This window comes from Nelusetta ayraudi, unplaced genomic scaffold, assembly GCF_046127955.1.
Source record: "Nelusetta ayraudi isolate G7.1 ecotype Tasmania unplaced genomic scaffold, CSIRO-AGI_Nayr_v1 ptg000009l, whole genome shotgun sequence".
Lineage (NCBI taxonomy): Eukaryota > Metazoa > Chordata > Actinopteri > Tetraodontiformes > Monacanthidae > Nelusetta > Nelusetta ayraudi.
The window spans coordinates 1,320,362-1,343,631 of record NW_027466059.1 but is presented as its reverse complement, the minus strand read 5'-3'; the positions used below and the strand labels follow the sequence as shown (position 1 = coordinate 1,343,631).

The following is a 23,270-nucleotide window of genomic DNA, read 5'->3' as shown; positions in this document are numbered from 1 at the left end:
GGGGGAAACGATGGACTCTAAAATTTTCAATACGTCAGTGTATATTTGTCTCTCAGCGCAATGGTCCACGATCAAGAAATAGGTGGGTAAAATTCGGAGGACAGTTTGTGTTGGTTGTTGATTTTGTTTATGAAAAACATAAAAAAAAAAAAACATATAAAAAAAAAAAAGGCTGTATCGTATTGTTAACACCTTAAAAAACAAAGACCTGGTCCAATTTGCGTAAAACAAGCTCTGCCAATTTTTTTTCAAGACAATTTAGATGCAATTATCAAGCGTAATCCACCAAAATTGCATTTCACTCTTATTGCTGATTTACTCTGCAGATTATCCCGCGTCCTCAGCCTGCTGACTGGCTTCGTGAGAGTGCGCACGAGGTTTGTGAGTGAGCGAGAGCAGCTTCCTGTCAGAGGAAATCAGGATTATCTTCCATCACAGATCATCCATGAGCTTTATCTCTGCACCAGCTTTCTTTGCCACCTCCTCCATCCTCTCTGCATCCTGTCTGTGAACCAGTACGGTCTCTGCATTACTTTTGCTTGTCAGCTTTAGCCATCAAATTGGAATTTGACACAAGTGAAAAAAGAACGAAGAAGAAGGATGTTAATACGCATTCAGAAGGTCTCTCCGTGTGGAGTTTGCATGTTTTGTTGTGGTCCAATCTGGGTTTCCCCCACTGCTAAAAAATATGATTGTCTGGTGGGTTCTGTTGCCAGGAATCTGCTGCAAGCAACTGTTTAAAATTAGAGTTAGAACATTAAGGGGTTGGCACTGTGACTTTCTATTACTAAAAACTGGCTACATTCTCCTAGAATCACTGTATCTTGCACAGTATTTGGCATTTTTGTGAAGCTAATTCACCCGTGAATAAATCATGTGAGTATTCACTACATCCCTATCTTTCTTTTACTCTTCTGTCTGTCTGAGTCTTTGTCCCTGTGTGCGTCCCGGCGAATCTCACACCCAGATGTTTAATTGGGATTGGGGCCAACGCTTTGCCGCTATATTCCAGCCATGGGCCAAGGGTCTGTGTCATCAACCTGCTCTGCCACGTTATCCCCCGGTGAGCTGATAATGGGATCTGCCCACTGGCTGCCTATCACCAGGAATTTCTCTGCACTTTTCACTCTCTCCATCCTCGCTGCACGTAGCGTAGCATGGTGCTAATTGCATTCAGTGGCCCACTCAGGTGTCGTTTTTTTTTTTTGCTTTTTGTTGGCCTAAATTAATGTCTCTGTAATATCCAGGTTTGTTTGTTTTTTGCAGCATATCTTTGATCTGCTTGTTTGACTGTAGCAGCAAAACAACACCACATCCTGTCATCCCATTTGCCTATTAAAAAGTGAACAAGCAGAGCACTTGCTAATCGCTCTGAGACCTTGTACCAATCTCACCACCCAACCACCACAATTGACTGAGGGTCTTAAAGTAAACTTGTGAAAATGTGAAGAAAAACAAAATCAACTGTAAAAGTGTGCGTGTCCACCTCCTTCCACCTTCAAGAGAGGAAGTAGATAACCTTATCGACTGGCTAGACCCGAGACTGACTAATAAGCTTTGGCATCCTCCGTCTCCCTCTGTCAATGACAGATCAGGGAAAAGGTTGACAGCATAAAGCTCATCACTGTCCAGCCAGTCATGCGTCATACTCTGAGGATGACAAGGGTCGGGGGGTCGGAAATGAAAGGAGACTGAGGTGACAAGGAGGAGAATCTGTGTAGCTGCTGTGTACACCAAATGCATACGCTCACGAAGTAAAGAGGTTGTTTATTTGTTTACTTAGTTTATTTTAGTGCAACTTGCAAAAAATCGAAACCAAACCGAAAGAAAATCTGTTCACGAGGTCCTCAGTTTTCGCAAATCGTCTCAATCTTGAACCAAGAAAGTAAGCCGCGTGTGCAAACACGGTGTGATCCCGTGGCTGTTAGTGTTTGTTTGTTGAAATCTGGTGTTGCTGACTTGGTGTTGGCGGCGAGGTGACGGGAGTTTAGGTTAAAGAGATGATGCCCCAGTGATAGCCTGGGTCGCTACCGCCGCTAATCTGCGCTCGCCACCGTCCAGGATTGTGCCTTGACCTTCAGGTGCTGCTGCTTAATCCAGTTAGTCCCAGGGCAGCGGCTGTGGCCATCGGCAGCAGACCTGCGCTGGCTGCGCCGCACTCTGATTCTCCGCCACCACCGGCATGCTGAGGCACCTGTAGACTCGCGGGTAAGGAAATTTAGTTTTATCGCGTCCTGCGTAGATTTAGAAAAAGGCTTGGCCGTGGTAGAGTGAGTGCTGATGGACTGCAGTGAAGTTAGTGAGTGAGGTGGGGATCTGGGAGAGTGGCTGAAGTTAATTTAACTAAAAAAAAAAAAAAAGGCAGTTGGGAGTTGGCGAGTTTGTGTTTTTCTTGAGAACTTTGCCACTTTGCAGTTTAGCAGAATATAGCGAGACTTCGTTGCAGTCGATGAAAGTATATTTATTTCAGTGTCTTCCATCAGTTTATGGAAGTTAATGGCTTGGGGGATCCTAGATCCTTGATCCCGGCAAGTGAAAATCTGTAGGTAAATTGCAAGTTAACGCTGCAGTCTGTAATCCTGTGCTGTGAATCTGAGATTACACGGGTGGGAAAAGGCTCCTGTGATCTTTGCTGACAGGGACACTGTGTCAGGTATCGCAGGGTGGGATCACAGAAACGGCTTAAACACTTTGTATTAAAGCTTTGGGAATGGATTTAGAAGGCCCACACGTAAAAGTATATAAAAAAATAATAATAAAAAAAAAATGGTAGGATTTCCAGCTGGGCAACAACGTGGATAAGTGAAGACAGTTGTTTTCCATGTAGACCAGGATGGAAAACGTTGAAAGGGAAAAGATGGGATCACAGGATAACTGGGTTTTTTTTGGGACTCACCTTTGGTCAGCGGGGTTGCAAGGAACATTTTACAATGCAAGACAATGTTCTGCTCACTGTAGAGCGACCGTCAGCAGGAGCATCTGGGAACCTCCTTGTCTCCTTCCTGTTGCAGAGGTGGATTATCTCAACACGCTGATAAACCGTAACCACAAGAGTGATGTGGCCATTTGAGATAAAGTCAGATAATTGGCCCTGCTGCTGCTATTGTAAACATCCACCTTGTGTAAACTTGAAGTCATGGCTACACTGTAGTCTTTTTTCTCTATGCCAAAATTACTTTTGGACCCTGGCACCAGCCTGGTGTTCCTGGCACGCTGTGTGCTGTATCTGTTGCTGCTCAGTCCTCCTGTTCCTCTGATTCCGGAGTTGAAGTTTGTAGAGTTAAAGTCCCAGTGATTGTCACATCCCAAAGGATGCAAAATTTGTCCTAAGTAAGTGACCCATCCCCTGAGGGAGCATCATTGATCATTGGTGATCCAACCCCCCCGATTCTCAAACATCTCCTTTGGGTTTTTGGTGCTGGTTTGCACCTGCAAAATAAATCATTAACTTATCTAAAATCATATTTGGGTAAAGGGTGAATTGTTGATAACTGAAAAATGAGCAAACTTTCATCCATATCCATGGAAGCACAAGACTGTGATGGTTTCTGATTGACCCCGACAATAAAATAAATGGTTAAACCTACAAAAACAGCAGCAAAACATTTCTGACTGAAGAAAAAAATGTTGCAACGCAAATTGTAGCAAGCTTATGTCCTTCATCAGGCTTCATTAGCTCTGTTTGAGGGCTCTCTGTCTGTCACGTGAAGTGACCACTGACTGAATGAAAACATGAGAAATAGCCCAATAATAATAGTAATGATAATCCTAAGTCATCAGAAATGCTTAATGAAGGGCTTTTGAGATGCTGACTGTGTGTGTGTGTGTGTGTGTGTGTGTGTGTGTGTGTGTGTGTGTGTGTGGTGTGTGTGTGTGTGTGTGTGTGTGTGTGTGTGTGTGTGTGTGTGTGTGTGTGTGGTGGGGTTCAACAGGATCAACAGGATGTTTAACTGGGTGGTGAAAGTGGTTCCTCAACCCCCCGGAGGTCCTGGAACAGAAGAATCTGCTGTATGACATCACACATACGTACAACTACACACTTATGAGCGATCATCATCAAATCACATTATCCTGATTCTAACTACTGCGTATTTTCCACCCTTTTCTTTTCTGGGACCTTCCAGGACCAATCCAAAAACAGAGACGGTAAAGTTTACTTTGAGTTTGTCAAGTTGTTGTGTGCATTCAAAAGCGAAAGCATCTAAAGAGTGATTTTTCAACTCTTCCCACAGTGAAGAGTCCTTCCTTGAAGAACGCAGATGAAGATGACAGGTACCGTCAGCTATTTCACTTCTGTAAGTTTTTTTTTTTTTTTTTTTTTGGTGATGAACAGAAACCTTCATCTCGCTCTTTTCAACTCCTTCCCCAACAGTCAGTCCCAGACCGGGGTTCTAGGCTGGCTGTCTAATGGGTTTGTCAGCGCTCTGCCCCAACCGTCCGGTTCCCCTCTGCCTAGCAGGGCCAACTCTGACTCCAGGGTGAGCATAAAGACGCTGATTATTATGGGATTTTAACAAGCCCCCCCCCCAGTGGTAGCTCTTGATCAGACAGGTGAAGCAGTGTGGAGATGTCAGATGTCACATTTGGTTAAAAAAAATTTTTTTTACTATTGCTATGACAATTTAGAATGAATTTGTCTTTTTATTTTTTTACCACAATATTATTGTTCTAAGAAAAAATACCTTATTGTCCTAAATCATTAATTATAAAATGTTTATTTTCGTTTCTTTTTCTTTCCCAACCACCAGTCAGGAGAGGATGGAGAAAGGTACGGTGATGATGATGATGATGATGATGATGATGATGATGATGATGATGATGATGATGTTCGGTTACCATCCTCAAGAGCCAATTCATCTGAGGCTGCTTTCCTCCTCTCAGGTCTGGAATGGTTGGCTGGGTCACGCAGGGTCTGACCAAAGTGCTGCCTCAGCCTGACAGCAAGTACAAGGAGACAGAGGAAAAAGAGGAGCACACGGAGGTGAGACTCACAGACGTTATGCTGCCTGTCATCCATTAATTATCCAACTCGGGTAAACTCCCCACAAAACCAAACCGAACCAGCAGCAGCAACAACAACAACAACAACGACAACATGCTGTCTGTCGTTAAGTCACTCTTGACTTTCACAGCTTGATACGGCTTATAATAGTAATCACATCTAGGGATTAAGCTTAGTCAGGAATCTACATTAGTTTTGGCCTGCTTTGAGCCTCCGTGAACCTCGCAGCAGTCCCGACCAGCCTCTTTGTCGTGACAGCACTCCTCTTCCTGGAGGGCACGGCGAGAAACATCCTCACAACAAATTACAGAAAAGTGGCCATAAATGGGCCTGTTTGTGGCTCCTTGGTTGCGAGCTGTCGTCACGGCGCCATCATTAAAAACGGGCCCATGTGGGCTGTGAGGGTTAAGACTCCACCGAGCCTCATTAAGTGCTTTGCTAGGAGAGACAAAAAAGTCCTTGTGCTGCACTGACTGCACAACCCAGTCTCTCTGGAAGTCAGATTGTCGTCAGTGTTTGTTGTATTTTCACGGCGTCGATCTCGACTGGCTGCTTCAAATGAATTTAATCTCGTTTTTTCTCGCAGGTGTACGAGATGGCCACGATGCCAGGTACGTTACTGTGATTCCTCGTCACATTGAAAGGTCCCACATGTTGAGCAAACTTCGAAATAAAGAAAACGTCAAATGTTATTCTCTCGTCCACAAATCACAAACTGAGACAGCCCCCAAATAAATAAACGGATAAAATGAAAAAATAACTTTGGACGCCATTAACTTGCCCCACTTTTCAGCAAGTGAGCCACTACAGTGTCGTACAATAGGGTGTCCTAGAAAGGATCAGCTCACCCCCAAAACTGTGGAATGCTGACTTATGCTAGCGCCAAGTGGCGATGACAGGTTTAGTGCAGCTTAATTAAGCTTTAGTGCAGTTTCCACAAATTGAAAAAAAAAAGAGTCTCGTATCCCTCTCCACAAAGTTATGACGCTTTGCTATGCAGAACAAAAAGTTCTGTTTTCTTCAGAATGTTGCCCAGTTAGCAGTGGCCAGATTTGAAACCTCAGGATTCTTTGGAATCTTTCTTAGGTTCTGTTGATTGTCGATTACTTTTCGGCTCCTCTGCCATCATATTTATGCGTGCGCCATGCGTAGCCGCTGCGTAATCGTCGCGTTTCCCCTCCAGATTATGATCCCCTGCCGCACATCCCCGTGGTAGAGATGCTGTCCGACGACGAGGGTTCAGAGGTCGAAAGTGGGAGAGAGCAGTTCCCGAAGTGAGTACAGAGCACTTTGATGCACCACTGCTGGTGTGAGACGAGTAAACAGGTCAGTCACGAACTCTCACCTCTCCTCTCCAGCATGGTGAATTGGATAAAGCAGATGGTCCCTCAGCCAGTTATACTGCCCCCTGGTGCCGTACCCATTGAACGACCCAAGAAGTCTTCCCATTCCTCTCTGGACAAAGGTATGCGTCAATGTATCCTCATCTGTATGAGCCACTTTGAAGACTGTGCTCTACATATTTTCACTGTGACCAACATATTTGTTTGTTTGTTTTTGTTTTTTTGCTAGAATTTGACGTTGTTATCTTTTGATCCTGAAATGTGTGCATATCTTGGTTCTCTCTACAGTTATGTCTCCGCCACCGGAATCCCTCAGCGGGATCTCTCTGGATACTGACAGCAAGGCCTCAGGGTACATTTTGATCCCGCACAGCCGTTATAAGACAGCAAATTCTTCTGAGTGAGGATTTAAAAGTGGGGTGGAATAAGAAGGGAACTATATGATTTTAATGGCCCCTCAAACGAAAAAGAGAAGGCAATAAAAATCTCACTGATAAGATGAGTGATCTCGCTTTAGTCAGCTTTACTTCATTGAACCACACTTGTGTAACTATAACATACTGCGCTCATCCGTTTGACCTCCTGTGTTGGCAGTGTGGTTGGCTGGTTCGTGTCTGGACTCGGCCTGAAGCTGCCTCAGCCTGCCGTCCCTCTGAAAAATGACGAGGTGAATTCCCACCCAACAACTTTCTGCCTTTCTGCCTCCATGTCCAAGGATTAAATGTTGTTGTCTTTGTGTGACTTGCAGGATGCTGTGGTGGTTCTGCAGAAAGGTAGGTTCAGGTTTTATTCTTATAGTTATCCAAATAAACCCTCCACATTTTGCTTGTGCCAAATTTCCCAGTTGCCACATATCACAGTTCAATCAAATTCACTTTGATCAATATATTTGACCAGTCATACCAAAAAAAAAACAAAACAGGGAATATCTTGTACATCAGATACAAGTAAATATATTCCTTGAGTTAGTGGTTCTGTACAATATTTCCAATGTTTGGAAGGTTGCTGTGTCTTGTCTGCTGCGCAGGGTCTTGTTTTTTTTCTTCCCCCCAATAGTTTTTGAAGAGGTGTTTTGGTCGGACGGTGGGAGCCTAACTCAGTCCCTCTTCTCCTTCTGTTTCAGGGGGGAAGGCGCTGCGAGCCCCTTAAACAGCAGGAGGAGACGGCTGGGGGACGCTCTGATTGGCACGCTCACAGACAGGCAGAAGCCAATAGACATGTTGTACCGATGGTCCCGTGCTACTCAGTACATAAAACCAGGCAGCTGTTGAAATACTACGAGAATATAGAGATATATTCGACTCACCTTACTGTATTCGCTACAGTTCCAAATGAATGTATTGAAAACGTGCGTACGTACGTGTACAGAATGCAAACTGCAGGCTAGAAGATGTGTCTCGTCTTTGTGATTTTGATTTGCACATTGTTTTTATCTGTTTTGACGCAGAAACATTTAGTGATTGCCATATCTTTGAAAGTCCTGTAGGTGTTGCGCAAAACAGACGACTCGCACCTTTCCTGTGATTTTGATCGCGGTGCAACCTGTGGCAATCTCCAATTTATATTCATGTTGCCATCTTTATGTTAGCAAAAGGAGCAATCAATGACAAGATGATGATGCTAACAAATAATGCTAAGCACTGGAACCACTCGAACTCAGCAATGATATCGTTGAGGAGACTGTCTGCATTGAATTGATTATTGAAATCTTAACTGTTTTCCCAATTGAGAAATCCGGAAGAAAAACAAATTAAGTGGCAGCTATCTTCATATGTTGTTAAGTTGACAAAGCAATGCTATGTTTTTGTTTATACTTGATATTGTGGAAAATGATCGGGTTTTCACGTGTGAGTCCTACGGTCGGCTGTTGCGCGTAAGAGAAGTCAAGCTCAGGTTGGGTCTTGTCCTGTTGCAGTTGATTTTCTGAAGGTTTTTTTTTTTTTATTATTGGAACGCAGGGTTTTGATGCCCCTGATAAACTAGTTTGAACTGTGATATGTGGCCTGGGAATGTGCTGTGGTGGGTTTGACCTTATTTTGAAAGAGCCAAAATTAGCTGAGATTAAAATATGAACAAATAAATGCAGAATGAAGACTTATGATGATACTTGTATTATAAGTTGGTGGTATTAAAATAAAGACTCTGTGAAAGTATTCTGTGTGTTGTGTTGTGAAGAATCAGACCTATGTATCGTCCACACGTTAAGAAGTGCATCTGGAAAGCAAAAGCTTTTGACGATTGGAAACCAACATGTAAAAAACTTTCATCCGACGGACACCCAGATTCGCCATTGTGTTTTAATTTCAATCAAATTTAATTTCAATCAAATTATTGCTCACTCAATGTTTGCTTCATAATAAAGACAGCCGATTAGATAGATTGATATGTAGCTACAAATCAAACCTTTTTTTTGCCCCCCCCCCAACAGTTTCAAACAAACTAAAACCTGACATGGTACTAGAAGACGTAGATTCTGACAATGAGTGGCAGCAGAAGCAAGAAGACCAGTCAAAGGCTACATCAGCATCACTGGCTCCTCCACCAACGCAGACGGCCAACTGCCAAGAGAACAATCACGCCGCGTCAAAGTCACAGACGTCAGAGAGTGTGACCAAAATGTCACAGGAGGACGCCGAGACCCAGACGGGCCGCTGGACGCCGTTCATCGAAAGCATCAAGAGGGAGGCAGAGGACGTGGCCCTGGCTACGATGGAGGAACGGTAAGACACAAAAGCAGAAGCGGATGGAGCTTCAAAGTCATTTCCACTGGATATGTATCTGGTCCTCCAGTCCAGATGCAATTCCGGCTCAAGATGATGGAGAAAATCTAGTTGGATTTTGGGGAAAAGAAACCCAGGGTCTGGGTCGCGCCAGGATCATCACGACCCGCTTTTCTCTAGTCTGCTGCAGGAGCGCATGGAGATGGCACGCATGGCTGAGGAAGTGGCTCGGCAGACGGCTGAGATGGCCATCAGACAGATGGCCTGCGAGGGACAGTCCATTAAGCTCTCGCTGGGAAGTCAAGAACTGCTGGAGGAGCCCGAAGTTGAGTAAGGCCTCGTTCTCAATCAAAGAATTCATCAAAGAAACACTCAAGTGTGTGTGTGTGTGTGTGTGTGTGTGTGTGTGTGTGTGTGTGTGTGTGTGCGAACGTCAACCTGTGTATAATTGTGGTGACGGTCGTGTTTCCCCCCATGCTCAGCTTGCCGGCAACTCAAGAAGATGAGAATAAGGTGGATGCGAACGATGATGCAGCCACAATGTAAGTTCATCCTCGATGTACATATACATAAAATATTGTGCAAAAGAAAAAAAAGAAGAAGAAGAAAAAATTAATTCTTGGAATGTAAATTTCCGAGCGTTCAACTTAGCCTCTATCAAGCCTCCTTCCAACCCCCCCTCCCCCCGTGGCTGCGCCGCCACTTCCAGGGCCTTCATGCTGATCCAGCAGTCACGTGATATGCAGGTCTTTCACATCCCGCGGGTTCTCGTTACGTGATTTCTGACGAGTGCAATTGTCAGCATCACACTGCGGTTCCATGGCAACCAGCGGTTCTCCAGAGAGTGATCCCCCCGCCCCCTTCCGCAACCTCTCGTCGGTTCCCCGGTAACAGTCCACCTGGTCCTGTGCTGCTGCTGCTGGTTGCCAATGCTTGCAGACACATAATCAAATACTTTTTTATTTTTTTTATTTATTTTTTTTTTTTTTACATTATTTAAAATAATAATAAATGAAAAAATAAAATAAAATAAAAAACAGTGACGACTGACGACTACTCAGCGAAGTTGGTGGCACTCGTGCGCCAGTGTTTGCGGACGTTTCCGGTCGGGACTGTAGACGATTACCACACGTAAAGTGAGCCGCTAAAGTGAGTACCTTCGACACGGCAGAGCCGCGGTTTGAAATGAGAAAATGTGTAGCCTTTCGTTTCAACTTGTAATTGAACCATTCTCATCATTTTTAGGCGTGCTGACGCCTCGGCGTCAGTGCAACAGGTGGTTGCCGAGAGAGACTTTTTCTTGCTAACAGCAGAGACAGAAATATATTTTTTGTTACAAAGCTATTATCTTTCGTTTGCCGAAGGTTCTCTCGACAGCAAATCGTATTTTACGACAATATACGTGCGGCGTAGCATGCTTTTTGTCATTGATAGCGAAGATGATTTCTGTTACATTTTTTTTTTTTTTTTTTTTTTTTGCCACGATTAAAAAAAACAAAAAAACAACAACAACAACTGGAAAATACAAGTTACACAACACACAGAGGGAAATGTTGGCCTATTTAAAGCCTTGACAGCACACCGTGCCTCTTATATGATGAGAACATATTTCATAAAAAATAGACGTACAGAACACACAAAAGAAATCTCAAACCGTTTTCTAACGCATGAAGTAGAGACGTGAGTTGCTTGAAGTTTTTGAGGGAGATACAGAGTATACAGTCATTTCATATCATGTCTGGATTTTCCTTTTTGCCTATGTGTTCGGCCATGTATCTGCTTTCTACCGTTTCTTGCTGTTACAAAAGCTGATTATAAGGCCCTAATTGATATCTTTATTTTAGGATTGCTGCCAGATTGAAGCTCTGTTTGTAAACACTGATTTCAAATTGACTCAGTATTTCTGTCGCTATCATAAATTCTCTTCTCTGCATGCCCGCATAATATAAGAGTTTTCAAACTGCAACCAAATGCCATTAATGGTATGAAGTAATAATACTTCATATAGTTCATACAATGAAAAAAATAATCCCAATATGCAGAGCTTCGCCCTCTGAAACTCTCCACTGTTTCGTTAATGTGCAAATATTTTGTCGTGCAGCAAAGAGGAGCTGAGCTTCGTCGAGGAGGAACCGAGGGAGGAGACTGAGGACCTTACCACCCAAGGCCCTGGTAAAAACCACTCAGTTTATTATGTTCTCTCATAGTGATTTAGATAGTAGTTAAATAAGAGTGTACAAGAGCATATCCTATGCCAAGTTTAGTTCCAGTAAAACTTGATTGATGTAATGTAATGCAGTATTTTTTTCTGTCAGCAGTATTAGGCTGAGTAACATTTAAGATTCATTTGCTCTACAATCGTGAACTATGTTATTTATAATTCAGAACCAACAGAAGAAGATGTAGAGCCACAGCAGACCTCGGACTCCCCACCTCCAAGTCCTGAAGCTGTGAGGACCAATAAGCCAGAAGCAGAACCCCAGCCAGAACCAGAGCCAGAAACACAGGGAGCAAACTCAGAAACAAAACAAGCAGAACCTATAACCCAGCAGCCCCAGAAGGCAGAAGACGGTCAAAGCACCAACGCTGGAAAAGATCCTGGAAAGGTAGAAAAGGAATATTTTCTCTAGTAATTTTTTTTTAAATTATATTTTTATCATGTTTATCTTAATCTAACCTGAATTACATGAACATAATCCTACCTAATTTATTGTAATTAACAGTTATCTAAGAAGGTAACATTTGTTTACTTTACCGGTTGGGCCTTTGAATTATTATTTTTTCTCTCAACTTTATTCACCCCAGGAGGAGGACGCTACTGAGGATGGATGTGGAGGTATCAACTCCTTTTTTGTCTTTCTCTTTTCCTTAAGATAAGCTTCATCACATGTTTTATTTTGTGCCATTTACTGCAGTAGTGATTTTTGAAAAATGGCTTTCCGTCAAATAATTCCATCTGGAAACTTTATCCCTATTTACACGTTTGTTGCCAAGTCTGAAAATTGCATCACCTTGCCTTTGTATTTGCCTATAAACCTGTCTCCTTTGTAGCTCCAGTCAGCTGTGATGCAGTTAAGAGCTGCCTGATGCGCATCCCTCACACCTCTGAGTGCTTCGGCAACATCAACGCTTTCTTCAAAGAGAACGGCATCTCCCGCCCCAAGCTGCCCTCCATGCCTGCACTGCCTACCCAGCTCTCTGACGTTTCCAAGCTCCTACCCTCCCTGCCTCCCGAGCTGCGCCAGGAGCTCTCCTCCATCCGACTCACTCAGGTTCCCCGAAACATCGCCCAGACTCTGACTGAGCTTTTGCCTAAAAGCTCCGAGGGTTCCGTGACCCCCAGCTTGTCCGGCCTCTCCCAGAGTTTCTCAAACATCCCGCAGAAGCTTTCCCAGTTTCCCAGCCGGGGCCAGCAGTTCTTTGCTAACATCCAGAACCGCATAAACAGCCTTATGCCACAAGATGCCTAAAAGACAACAGCAACAACAACAACAGCAGCAAAAACAGAGACATGGCGAGAACCAGCAGGGCGTCGAACTCAACCAGCTGGTTCGACACTCTCCTTTCCCCTCCCCTCATCATCATCCTCCTCCCCTCTGCTCCCGCTCGCCGTCACCGTCCTCCCCTCTTGGTAGCACGCTGGAACTGCCCAACGTGCCATCGTACCCACGCCTGCCGCCGATTGTCAGCCCCCCGTCCAAGCAGCACAGCCCGCTGTCCCGCCAGCTGTCCGGCCTCTCTAACCCAGCTTTCTTCATTGAAGATGACTCTGACATTTCAGCTGTAGGACCTGCAGGTGAATCAGTGGGAGACCGTCGCTGTGCTTACTGTGGAAATCGTGTTAAGTTAGCTAAACTCTGTCACGACGAGGACGTAGTGTTTTTACATTAACATTAGCCGCATTCAGACTGCTAGCCAAAATCAGATTTTTAGCCCACCCTGATTGAAACTGAATGGCTTTTTTGTAAGTCTGAATCAATAATGTGGCCCAGTCTGAACAGAGCCAGATCCCGTTTTGGACACAGCCCTAAAAATCTGATTTGAGAAGGAATCTGATTTGAGATCAGATTCGCCTGCAGTCTGAACGCAGCCATTATGACGAACAGGAGACAAGCTGTTGCTAAACTGAGTCAAGACTGTCGAGCAAAAGAGACAGGATCACAAATCAGGCTGTCTTGAATCTTTGTAACCACCCGAAGATTTTAGCTGGAAATCAATTTATTGCCATTTTGCCGAAGGACAGAAGAATGAGGAAACCACTTTAAGTAAAAAGGTCAATGAGCGTAGCATGTGGCTGGGCCGATCGATTTTTAACCGTGTTAACAGCAAATAAGAAGAAGCTGCAGTCCGTCGATGCTTGTTGTTATAAATGAAGAAGACAGGAGGGTGTCAGTCCAGCATCTTGCAGATTAGCCAGGCTGACTGGCTTGCCAGGATGCTCCTGTTCTCAGTTATCAGGGCTGCCTTGTCCATGGCCTACTTTACCGGAGAATCCTGCTCATGTTGATCCTCATAAATCTGCTTTCCTCTGCTGCCCTGCATGTGCTCCTTAGCGTCTGTACCCTACCTGAATTCACTCAACGGAGGCGTCATCGCGTTTGCCAACAACTGTTCCCTTCCCCTCTGCAGAGAACTCCAGCCTCAGCCTCCGTCCCTCCGTCAATGTGGAGGACGTCGACTCAGATCACGAGAGAGGAGGAGGCGAGGGGCCGAGCGCCCTGCCCAAAATCCTCACCCCGCAGGACCCCAAACTCACCACCCTCACTGTACCAGTGACCCCCTCTGGAGGTCGTCAGAGGTAACTGGCTCACCTTTTTGGTACAACCCGGAGGGGGTTGGAGGAACGGTGGTGTTATGCTGTTAAAGGAATAATCCACACATTTACCGCCAGTGTTGGCGAGTAATCTATTACTCAGTAATCCACTACTGTAATTAAACAACTTTTTAACAGAGTAGTGTAACGGGATTACTGTGGCAAAACTTGTAATTACATCATGATTACGTTATCAAGTAACGATTCCATTACTTTTCCGAAATATTTTGCAAGCTGAAAATGTCTTTAGAAAAACAGCCAAAAACAACGGTGTCGCAGATTGATGATGCAGCCATGCATGCAAAGTCATTGAAATGCGCATCAGAACAAGCATGGTGGCGGCAAAAGAAAAAAACAGCTGTAGCTGGAAAAACAAACATTTTGAGTTCATCTCGTCTAAATCGAAAAATATTGTGGTTCGTTGTGCGTTGTGTGCAGGAAACAAGACGTTCTCAACTGTTACTTTATCTCTTTTTAACTAAAGTAATGAGTCATGGATTACTTATGAAACAAAGTCATTAAAGAAGTAATTCGATTATCCTTCGGAGAAGTAATCAGTAGTTGGATTCCTTTTACGGAGCAATTCCAACAACGCTGTTTACCGCTTACCCTGATGTTGATTGAAGCTCAGATTACATTATCTAATCCAAAGCACTCGGCTTGATGTGAGCCCAGCTTCATCAAGTATCTGCCACTCTAGTGCAAATATTACATTTTCAGTCATAAGATGCACTGTAATGACTATAATGCTCCCCCCCCTCTTCTCTCTTCCCTTGTTTTCTTTTGTCTACAGCAAAGGAGACAAAGAGTAAGGACGCTGCATGGACCCTATGAGTCGTGGTGCTTTTAGTGTTCGTTCAACTCCCCCTCCCACCCCCCCTTTCTCTCCTGCGAAACAAAACAGTTGCGCGTCGCACGAGAGAAACACAAAGTGACATCACTCTGTTGGCTATTGTAGAGTTTTCATCCAAAAGGTTTAAAACCTACTGGCAAAGACAAAGCATTGAGACGATACACATTACGAGACATTGTCTCACCGAACGCACATTCAAGTAGAATTACATTGTATTTCTTGATGTGTCCTCTGATTTGCTGAGCGAGCAATTGAATGCATTGTTTTTGGATGAAAACCTTTTCACTGTTGCTGTCTGAAATGAGTTTGCTGCCCCCTTCTGTCCCCTGTGTCCCGTCCTGCTACGTCTGTATTCCAGTGTGCTGTACAAACTCTGTGTGGTGTGCTGGTAAATTTTGTCTTCTTCGGGGTTTCTGCCAAAATGATCCTCGTGAGTACAAAAAAACGAACACGCACACAGCGTTTGTGCAGAACACATGCCAGTCTTGTGTCGTGAGTTGTGACTGTTTGGCTCAGTTTTGCACGGCTTCCTGCTCTTGGCTTCTGTATGGTAACTGCCATGACGTAGCAAAGGTATAAATAAACAGATGCATCACAATGCTGTATCCTCGCTGTGTCAGTCAACATAAGCAAGCACTCATACACACACACACACACACACACACACACAAATCATCTACCTCCTTGTTATTTACCCACACACCGACGTATTCGTAACCCAACTTTTATTGTTTGCAACAGTTGTGAAAGGAAGCGTAGGACTGTCTGGACAAAGATGTAAGACTTTGCAAGCTTTGTTAATTATGTCATCCGCCCACCTGGCATCCATCATCATCGACACATTGCGCCGCACAGTTTAATAGTCAGTCCATTGCTGTCCATGCATGAAGTGGCTGATCAGTCATTGTCATTTACATTTTCCGCTTTACATTCAGACTGAAACTCCAAACGACATATTTCACTGTGTTTGACTTTGTTTCATTGTGTGCTTCACAACATCATCAAAGCCACATGGCCATCTTTTTTTTTTTTTTTTTTTTTTTTAAAGTAACTTTACGTGTCTCCCGAGTTGAACAAACCGTGTCGATGTGTCCCACTCGAACAGTAGAAGGTTACAATCCCAAAGCGAGGACGACGACGATGAAGGCGGCACCCCGGTGCGAGCCTGGCCCAGCCAGTCCAGCCTGCACAGCACCGACGACATGTAAGTGCTGCGTGCATACCATTCACTCAAGCACTCAGCGCATCGTCCAAAACGTTATCTGTCCTCTTTCAAAGACTGAAAGAGCGCCCGGCCTCCGCGGCCAGCCAGACCAGCGCCGTGGTCAACGAGCGTCTTCAGGAGCTCGTCCGCATGTTCAAGGAGAGAACGGAGAAGGCCAAAGAGAAGCTCATCGACCCCGACAGCTCGGACGAGGACAGCATCATCCCCTGTCAGTTTCTATGCTTTTTTTCCCCAACATGTACCCACACAAACATGTCGTTCAGTGGTTAAAAAGTTCACACTAGTTCACAGTATCTAGATAGAGGCTGCTGAAAGCATGAAAAATAGGACTGACGTCACAGATTGGGGTTTTGCACCAGCAGTTTGGTTTTTTTTATATTTTATTCCCCAGGTTGAAACCACCTCATCCAGTCAAGACAATAGAACCTGAAAAGTGCCCCTTGACACTCACACACACAGAGTCAGGTGAGGAGGTAGCAGTAGCCGCTTCTCCCAGCTGTGCCACATAACGTAGCAAATGTCCCACTGCCCCTTACTATGCTAGCTGATAGTAGCTTCTAGAACAGGTGCAGAGAGTGGTCGAAGATTTGATGATTTGCACGTTTCACACGAAATCAGTAAGATTCAAATCATTCAGAATCAACAGTAAGAGAAAAAAAAAAAACGATTATGTTTTGGACTGAAACAAACAGGGTTGTATCGTGATCAGTGTTTTAGTGTCCATGCAGGTTTTAAAATCTTGTTTCCAATTCATTGCAGCACTCGAGAAAACAAATTGTATTATCTTTTCTTCACTTGCCTACTTGTGAACAGACTATTGCACAGGCGCCACCAGTCAGTTTCCAGCTTCAACACCTTGACTGAACCGTTAGCCTGACCCAACGCACCTGTGTGAAATACCCGCGTGCCCTTTTATAAACTGGAACACGGTGATCCAGTGGGGAAGACTTAAACCGCTCCATCCTATTGTCGAGGCTGCAGAGCCACTTACCAAGCGCGCAGCCTCTGAACGTCAGTAAATCTCTGCCTTGCGTTGCTCCGAAAGTCTCTTTTATCTTCCTCTGACCTTTTGCCACCATTCAGCTCCTCCGCGTGCAGCAGCAGCAGCAGATCCTCCGCCCGCTCCCGGGCCTGATCCAGTGGAAGGGGGGCAGAGGGAGGCCCAAGCAGGCCCGTCTGGGGGAGGCGGGGGAGGTATAGAAGATGTGGCTGAGGAAGGATCTGAGCGCTGCAGCAGCAGCGGCAGCAGCAGGGTTAAATGCTGTCCGTGGATACGAGCCTGCGTGCAGTACCGCTTCCCGGCCAGCATCGACCCTTTCACCAGTAAGAACCCTGGAAAAAATACATGGAGCAAATACAGTGAATCCAGCTTTAGTTATTCAGCTCAAACATCAAGCGCCATCTGATGATGTCATCATATATTTGACACACTTTCTGAAAAAAAAAAAGTTTTTAATGTTAATCTATTGAGAAGGATACGTCTGTCTTTACTGCTAAATACAAAATAGTAGTTGACGTTTTCAAGTCCACAAAATGTTTCAGCAGCAAAATGGCGTTGCTGCGTTCAGGAAAGGGTGTTTCCATGTAATTCAAGGAAACAAATCACCACAAATCAAAAGTCATTTTCTGTTTCATGTTCTTGGCAGACCTGATGTACGTTCTGTGGATGCTGCTGGTCTCCCTGGCGTGGAACTGGAACGCCTGGTTCATCCCGGTGCGCTGGGCCTTTCCCTACCAGACGCCAGGCAACATTTACTACTGGCTCCTCGCCGACTACCTGTGCGACCTCATTTACATCCTGGACATCACCATCTTCCAGCCGCGCCTGCAGTTTGTCCGGGGCGGGGACATCGTGGTGAGTCACGGCGGGTGCCCCGTGTTTAAAATCCTGTTTTATTCACGGCCCGGGCTTCACTTTATTGTACGGGGCTCACTGTTTTATTTTGTTTTTTCAGTATGACCAAAAAGAAATGAGAAAAAATTACATGAAAACCAAGCGCTTCAAAGTGAGTAACTGTTATTCTTTGCTTGGTATGAATGAACTGCTGGATGTAAGTTGTACCTTCCTGTTTTCCAGTTTGATGTCGCCAGCCTTGTCCCACTGGAGCTTTTCTACTTTAAAACTGGCGTCAACCCCCTGCTTCGCTTACCCAGGCTGCTGAAGGTGACGCCTCCTACTAAACTGCTATATTCCCTGACTCTCTCGTTATTAAATCACCATCTCTGTGACCTTTCCAGATCAACTCCTTCTTTGAGTTCAATGAGCGTCTCGAGGCCATTTTGACCAAAGCCTACATCTACAGGTCAGCAGCAGCCTGGTGCTGTTTCACTGTTCATGCACCTTTCCAGTACAGACCTCACCACTCACTGCATTCTATCTCTGCCTCCCTGTGGCTCTCAGGGTGATCCGCACCACCACCTACCTTCTTTACTGCCTCCACTGCAATGCTTGTCTTTACTACTGGGGCTCTGCCTTCAATGGATTAGGATCCACTAAGTGGGTATACAATGGAGAGGGCAACAGGTGGGTTGTACTATCCACACAATTACGGAATTACCTACTCATAATTACGGAAGAGGATTAGGGCCACAAGAAGAGAAAAAAATGACGATTGAATTTTTTTTCATTTCAAATTTGAGAATAAAGTTGAAACTTAAAGATTAAAGTCGAAATTTTGAGAATAAAGTTGACTTTACGAATTTATTCATGAAATCTTTTCTGTATTAATGAAATTTCGTCTTTTTTAAGTCAACTTTTTTCACAAACGTTTTTACTTTATTCACAAAATGTATCTTTTTTTTTTAAAGTTGACTTTATTCACAAAATTCTGTCTTTTTACGTCAACTTTTTTCACGAGATTTTGACTTTATTCATAAAATTTCTATTTAAAACTCGAAATGAAAACTCAAATAAAATTCTCGTTCCTGGAATATTTTTTTCTCTTTTTGTGTCCCTCATCCTCTTTCGTAGATAAATATCAAAAACAAATCAAACAGGCAAACCCCTTGTCAGATACACTTCTTTGAGAATATTCAATGGTTTTAATTGTTTCCTTGCTAATCGCTAATCCTCATCCCTTTCTCCTGCGTTGGCCTCAGTTACATTCGCTGTTACTACTTTGCTGTGAAGACGCTGATCACCATCGGCGGTCTGCCGGACCCGACCACCCTCTTTGAGATCGTCTTTCAACTCATCAACTACTTTGTTGGAGTCTTCGCCTTCTCTATCATGATTGGACAGGTACACGTTTCTGCAGTATGTGTATTTGCTGTAGGTGTTGTCCAGGTAACAGACTTAACTGTCCGCGTGCATCCAGATGCGGGACGTGGTCGGCGCTGCCACTGCTGGTCAGACTTACTACCGCACGTGCATGGACAACACTATTAAATACATGTCGTCCTACCGCATCCCCAAAGATGTTCAAAACCGTGTCAAGACCTGGTACAACTACACTTGGCAGTCGCAAGGCATGCTGGGTAAGGACAGCTTCTCACTCGCGTTCGCGTTATGCGCGTCCCGCCCCTGACTCGGCGCTCTCGCCTTTGCGCGCCTTCCAGATGAGCAGGAGCTGCTGACACAGTTGCCAGATAAAATGCGTCTGGACATCGCCATAGACGTCAACTACTCCATCGTCAGCAAAGTCCCTCTCTTTCAGGTGGGAAGGTGGCGATGATGTGATGTGATTTGTGGAAAAGCTTTTTTTTTTTCTTATCTGTCCTTGTCCTCGCCATCCTTGCAGGGCTGCGACAGACAGATGATCTTTGACATGCTGAAAAGCCTTCGCTCTGTCGTTTACCTGCCCGGGGATTATGTCTGCAAAAAGGTACAGACTGTTTGAAAACTGCTGTCTGTTCTGCTTCTGATTTCAGGCTTTTTTTTCTCTTATGTGTCACTATTTCTGTCCGTATCTCCCTTATTCAAAGGGGGAGGTGGGTCGTGAGATGTACATCATAAAAGCAGGTGAGGTGCAGGTGGTCGGAGGACCTGATGGAAAGACGGTGTTCGTCACTCTCAGAGCAGGATCCGTCTTTGGAGAGATCAGGTGAATAAATACTTTGATCATGGCAAAATAATTTTCATGTCCATCTCTGTAAAACTGTGTTATTCATAATTCAGATTAAGATTAAAAAAAAGAGCCAAACTTTGATCTCTGATAACGTTCTAATGAGTTGGTGGTCCCATATTATACAAGATTTACTTTAGTCTCTTTTCTGTAAGTGCAATGAGAAAAGTCCATCTTTTACTTCTACTTTTGCCCGATCCACTTTTCAGAAAGTTCTGATATTTATTTGTGACATCACAAAGGGCACCGGTAGATCACTGATACTTTTCCTAGGTCAGTGACAGGAGCCACAGCCAGCTGTCTGCCTCGTTTTGGTTCGCTTCCAATCAAGTGTTGGCCGAAATCCAAAACCGAAGGCTAAAAATTCTATTTTCTGAAATTTTGCAGTGAATTAATCTAGTGAGGCTGCTGCACAATGCCTGGGATAAAAAAAAATACATATTTAAAGATTAATATCAAAAGGGATCCTTAAATTGAGACTGAAAAATCAAATGCAATTTGAAAAATCAAACTCTCAAAAATCTCAAAAAACTCAAAATCTCATTATTACTGTTCAGTTTGTTGTCAGTAGGTGGCGGTAACAGGCGCACGGCAAACGTCATCGCCCACGGCTTTGCTAATCTTTTCATCCTGGACAAAAAAGACCTGAATGAGATCCTGGTCCACTACCCGGAATCCAAGAAACTCCTGCGCAAGAAGGCCAGGTCGAGCATCAGCCACACAAATCCATGGGCTTGCCGTCTTCCTTTATAACTAACCAAAGATATGTCTGATAAAAACACAGGAAGATGCTCACCAAGGGAAAGAAGCCGGAGCCCAAGGAGGAAGCCAGGGAGGCGCCGGAGGCCCCGGCAGCTCCCGCCAGGGCCGAGACCCCCAGACTGTTGAGGGCGGCCCTGGAGATGACGGAGAAATCTTCTGGTCTGAAAGGAGCGCTGGCTAAAGTCAAAGAAAAGACCAACAAGTCCAGCATTTCCTTACAGGTACAAACGGACAAAAAGCTGAGCCAAAACACACACACACACACAATAAACTCATAAGTGTTTATTGGCTGTGTAATGACGTCGTCTCTTCTCCTCCAGCCCTCTTTCTCCTCTTCCCTTCCTCCTCCGTCGCCCACCTCCAGTTCCGGAGGCGACAGAGAGGCGGAGTCGCCGTCGCCCACCTCGGCTGTGTTCCGCTCGGCCTCGTGCTGCCTCGACGACGGCGGCAGCAACTGCGCGACGCCTCGCTCGGCTTCGCCCTGCCGCGCAGAGGGGACGCCGACCGCCGGTGGCCCGGGGAGACAAGGAAGGGATTTAGGAAAATGAGGAAAGAAAAGGTTGCAAAGGGAGGAAGAAGAAGAAGAAAAAGAAGAACAAAGCTGTTTCCTAATGAATTTTGAAACATGGATGTTGTTCCTCCCTAATGAGCCACATATTCAACTCCAGATTTCAAAATAATCTTCAGTCTGATATCAATGCTTTGCAGGTTTAATATAACACAACTGTGAACTTGCAGTTTGATGCTTTTCTTATCAATTTTCATTCAATTTTTCATGAGCACCTCGCAATACGAACAATGGCCTCTACACCCTTTTTCCCAGAGTCGCGACGTTTCAGCTGCTCTTTGTCATTCACGAACGTTCAGTTGCAGGTATTAGCCGTTCCTCACCAGGTCACTGAAGCGCTTCTCATCACCTCCACCGAGTTTTTTCTTCTTTTTTTTTTACGGCCGAACTCGGTGCAGCTGATGACGAGCGAAGCTGGCTCCCCAAAATACTGTTTTTGCTGTTGTTTTGTTTGCTAACTGTTTACAAATGGTTTCGTATTCGAAAGCACGATTTGCCTTAATCATATTTCTCAGTTACCACCGTGTCGTTTGTAGCCGACGCAGCTCACGTTTTGTAGATTTCATGCAGGAATGCGGCACAGCTGTTGCCAAGATTGTGACCCCCCCCCCCAGTACATATTGGGAATATGTTGATAGTTGACATTTTTTTTTTTTTTTTGGACGTATTTAGTCTGAGTTTAAGCATAGCAATACATCATCTAGGCTCTTTTATCACTTCGGTGCTGTGTTTGAAATTGCAGCGCGCACAGAAAAACTGCATTTGCCGTGTAAGATTGAAGGACTCAGTTGAACCTGTAGACGTCACTGCACAGATAAGGTTCACACATTTATCACATTTTTTACAATAATGTAAATATTTTTTGTTTTTTGAAATGTAGGCGAAACCCCTCTCCGGTGGTCTGTTAATATTAAAATGACATGTAAATTCAAGTGTGCGTTCAGATGTCCTATTATTGATGCTTAGTTTTTGCTTTGTGCTGCGTCTTCTTAGGAAAAGTGATGATATTAGATATTGAGTTGATTATTGATCTGTTTATTAAATGCCTGTGTGTAATGGGCCCTTAAACCAGCTTAACATACTGCCAGACATTTTGCAGATATGATAACAAGTTTGTCTGTGTGTGTGTGTGTGTGTGTGTGTGTGTGTGTGTGTGTGCGTGTGATCTATGTGCGTCTGTGTGTGTGTTAAATGAACTTTGTTTGATGGACTTGACCACACAAGTGTGTATATATATTTACGTGTATACAAGTGTGTATATATCTATATATCTATATTTATGCTGATATAGCCACGTCGTTTGTGAATTTTGATTAAATAAATGAAAATTTCTCAATTTTGTCTCCTGAGGTGCTTTTTTTCCCTTTCTTTTTTCCCCTCTGTGAGTGTGAAGGCTGATGTTGTGTTATTTTGCTCCTTGGGCCATATCAAGCTCTCTTCCTGATAAGTGGTTAGATGTGCGTGTGAACCACATGATTTGAACACCACTCAGAGTAGCTAAGTGGGTTTGCTCAACTGTGCATGATTAAAACTTACTGGCTCATCTAGAAGAAGAAACAGTGGAGTTCTTGTTGCACTGGCAAACCAAGAAAATACTGGATCGTTATGATCGTTCAGCTCAAAACAATGTTGAATGTTTGTGTGTTTATATTTGACAGTTCACTCAGACTCAGATTGGAAGGTGCAAAAAAGTGGTTGAAAAAAAAATCAAGTTTATTGATTTATATTTTACAAGTGCCTGCGTATTTACATTTATTGACAATTTGAACCACCGGATGAGTCACCAACTCATGACTTCTCGGTCACATGGGGACGGTTCAAGATAGAGCAAGTTTGTGATGCGTTTCAACTTCCTGAAAAAAACACAACTAAAAATTGTACCAAAGCACTGAGGGGGAAAAAAGACAAGATAAACAAACA

General features: G+C 44.3%; 1 protein-coding gene across 1 annotated transcript; it reads left to right on the top strand.

Annotated features, from left to right (window-relative positions):
• The first annotated feature begins 1,464 nt into the window (after positions 1–1,464).
• LOC142883851 (uncharacterized) lies at positions 1,465–22,643 on the top strand. Its single transcript, XM_076019128.1, is given in 40 exon segments — positions 1,465–2,208; positions 3,933–4,008; positions 4,125–4,146; positions 4,233–4,272; positions 4,373–4,478; positions 4,749–4,768; positions 4,882–4,981; positions 5,589–5,613; positions 6,186–6,276; positions 6,361–6,467; positions 6,634–6,697; positions 6,940–7,012; positions 7,094–7,118; positions 8,774–9,065; positions 9,246–9,395; positions 9,548–9,607; positions 11,167–11,237; positions 11,451–11,671; positions 11,871–11,901; positions 12,117–12,528; positions 12,530–12,861; positions 13,695–13,863; positions 14,672–14,686; positions 15,837–15,935; positions 16,010–16,221; positions 16,368–16,389; positions 17,002–17,279; positions 17,603–17,811; positions 17,912–17,962; positions 18,034–18,120; positions 18,195–18,259; positions 18,358–18,480; positions 19,056–19,197; positions 19,274–19,433; positions 19,515–19,612; positions 19,697–19,780; positions 19,881–19,999; positions 20,578–20,724; positions 20,805–21,003; positions 21,103–22,643. Coding segments are annotated over 39 exon segments (4,815 nt in total). The 5' UTR covers positions 1,465–2,208; positions 3,933–3,942; the 3' UTR covers positions 21,331–22,643.
• Positions 22,644–23,270: the final 627 nt, after the last annotated feature.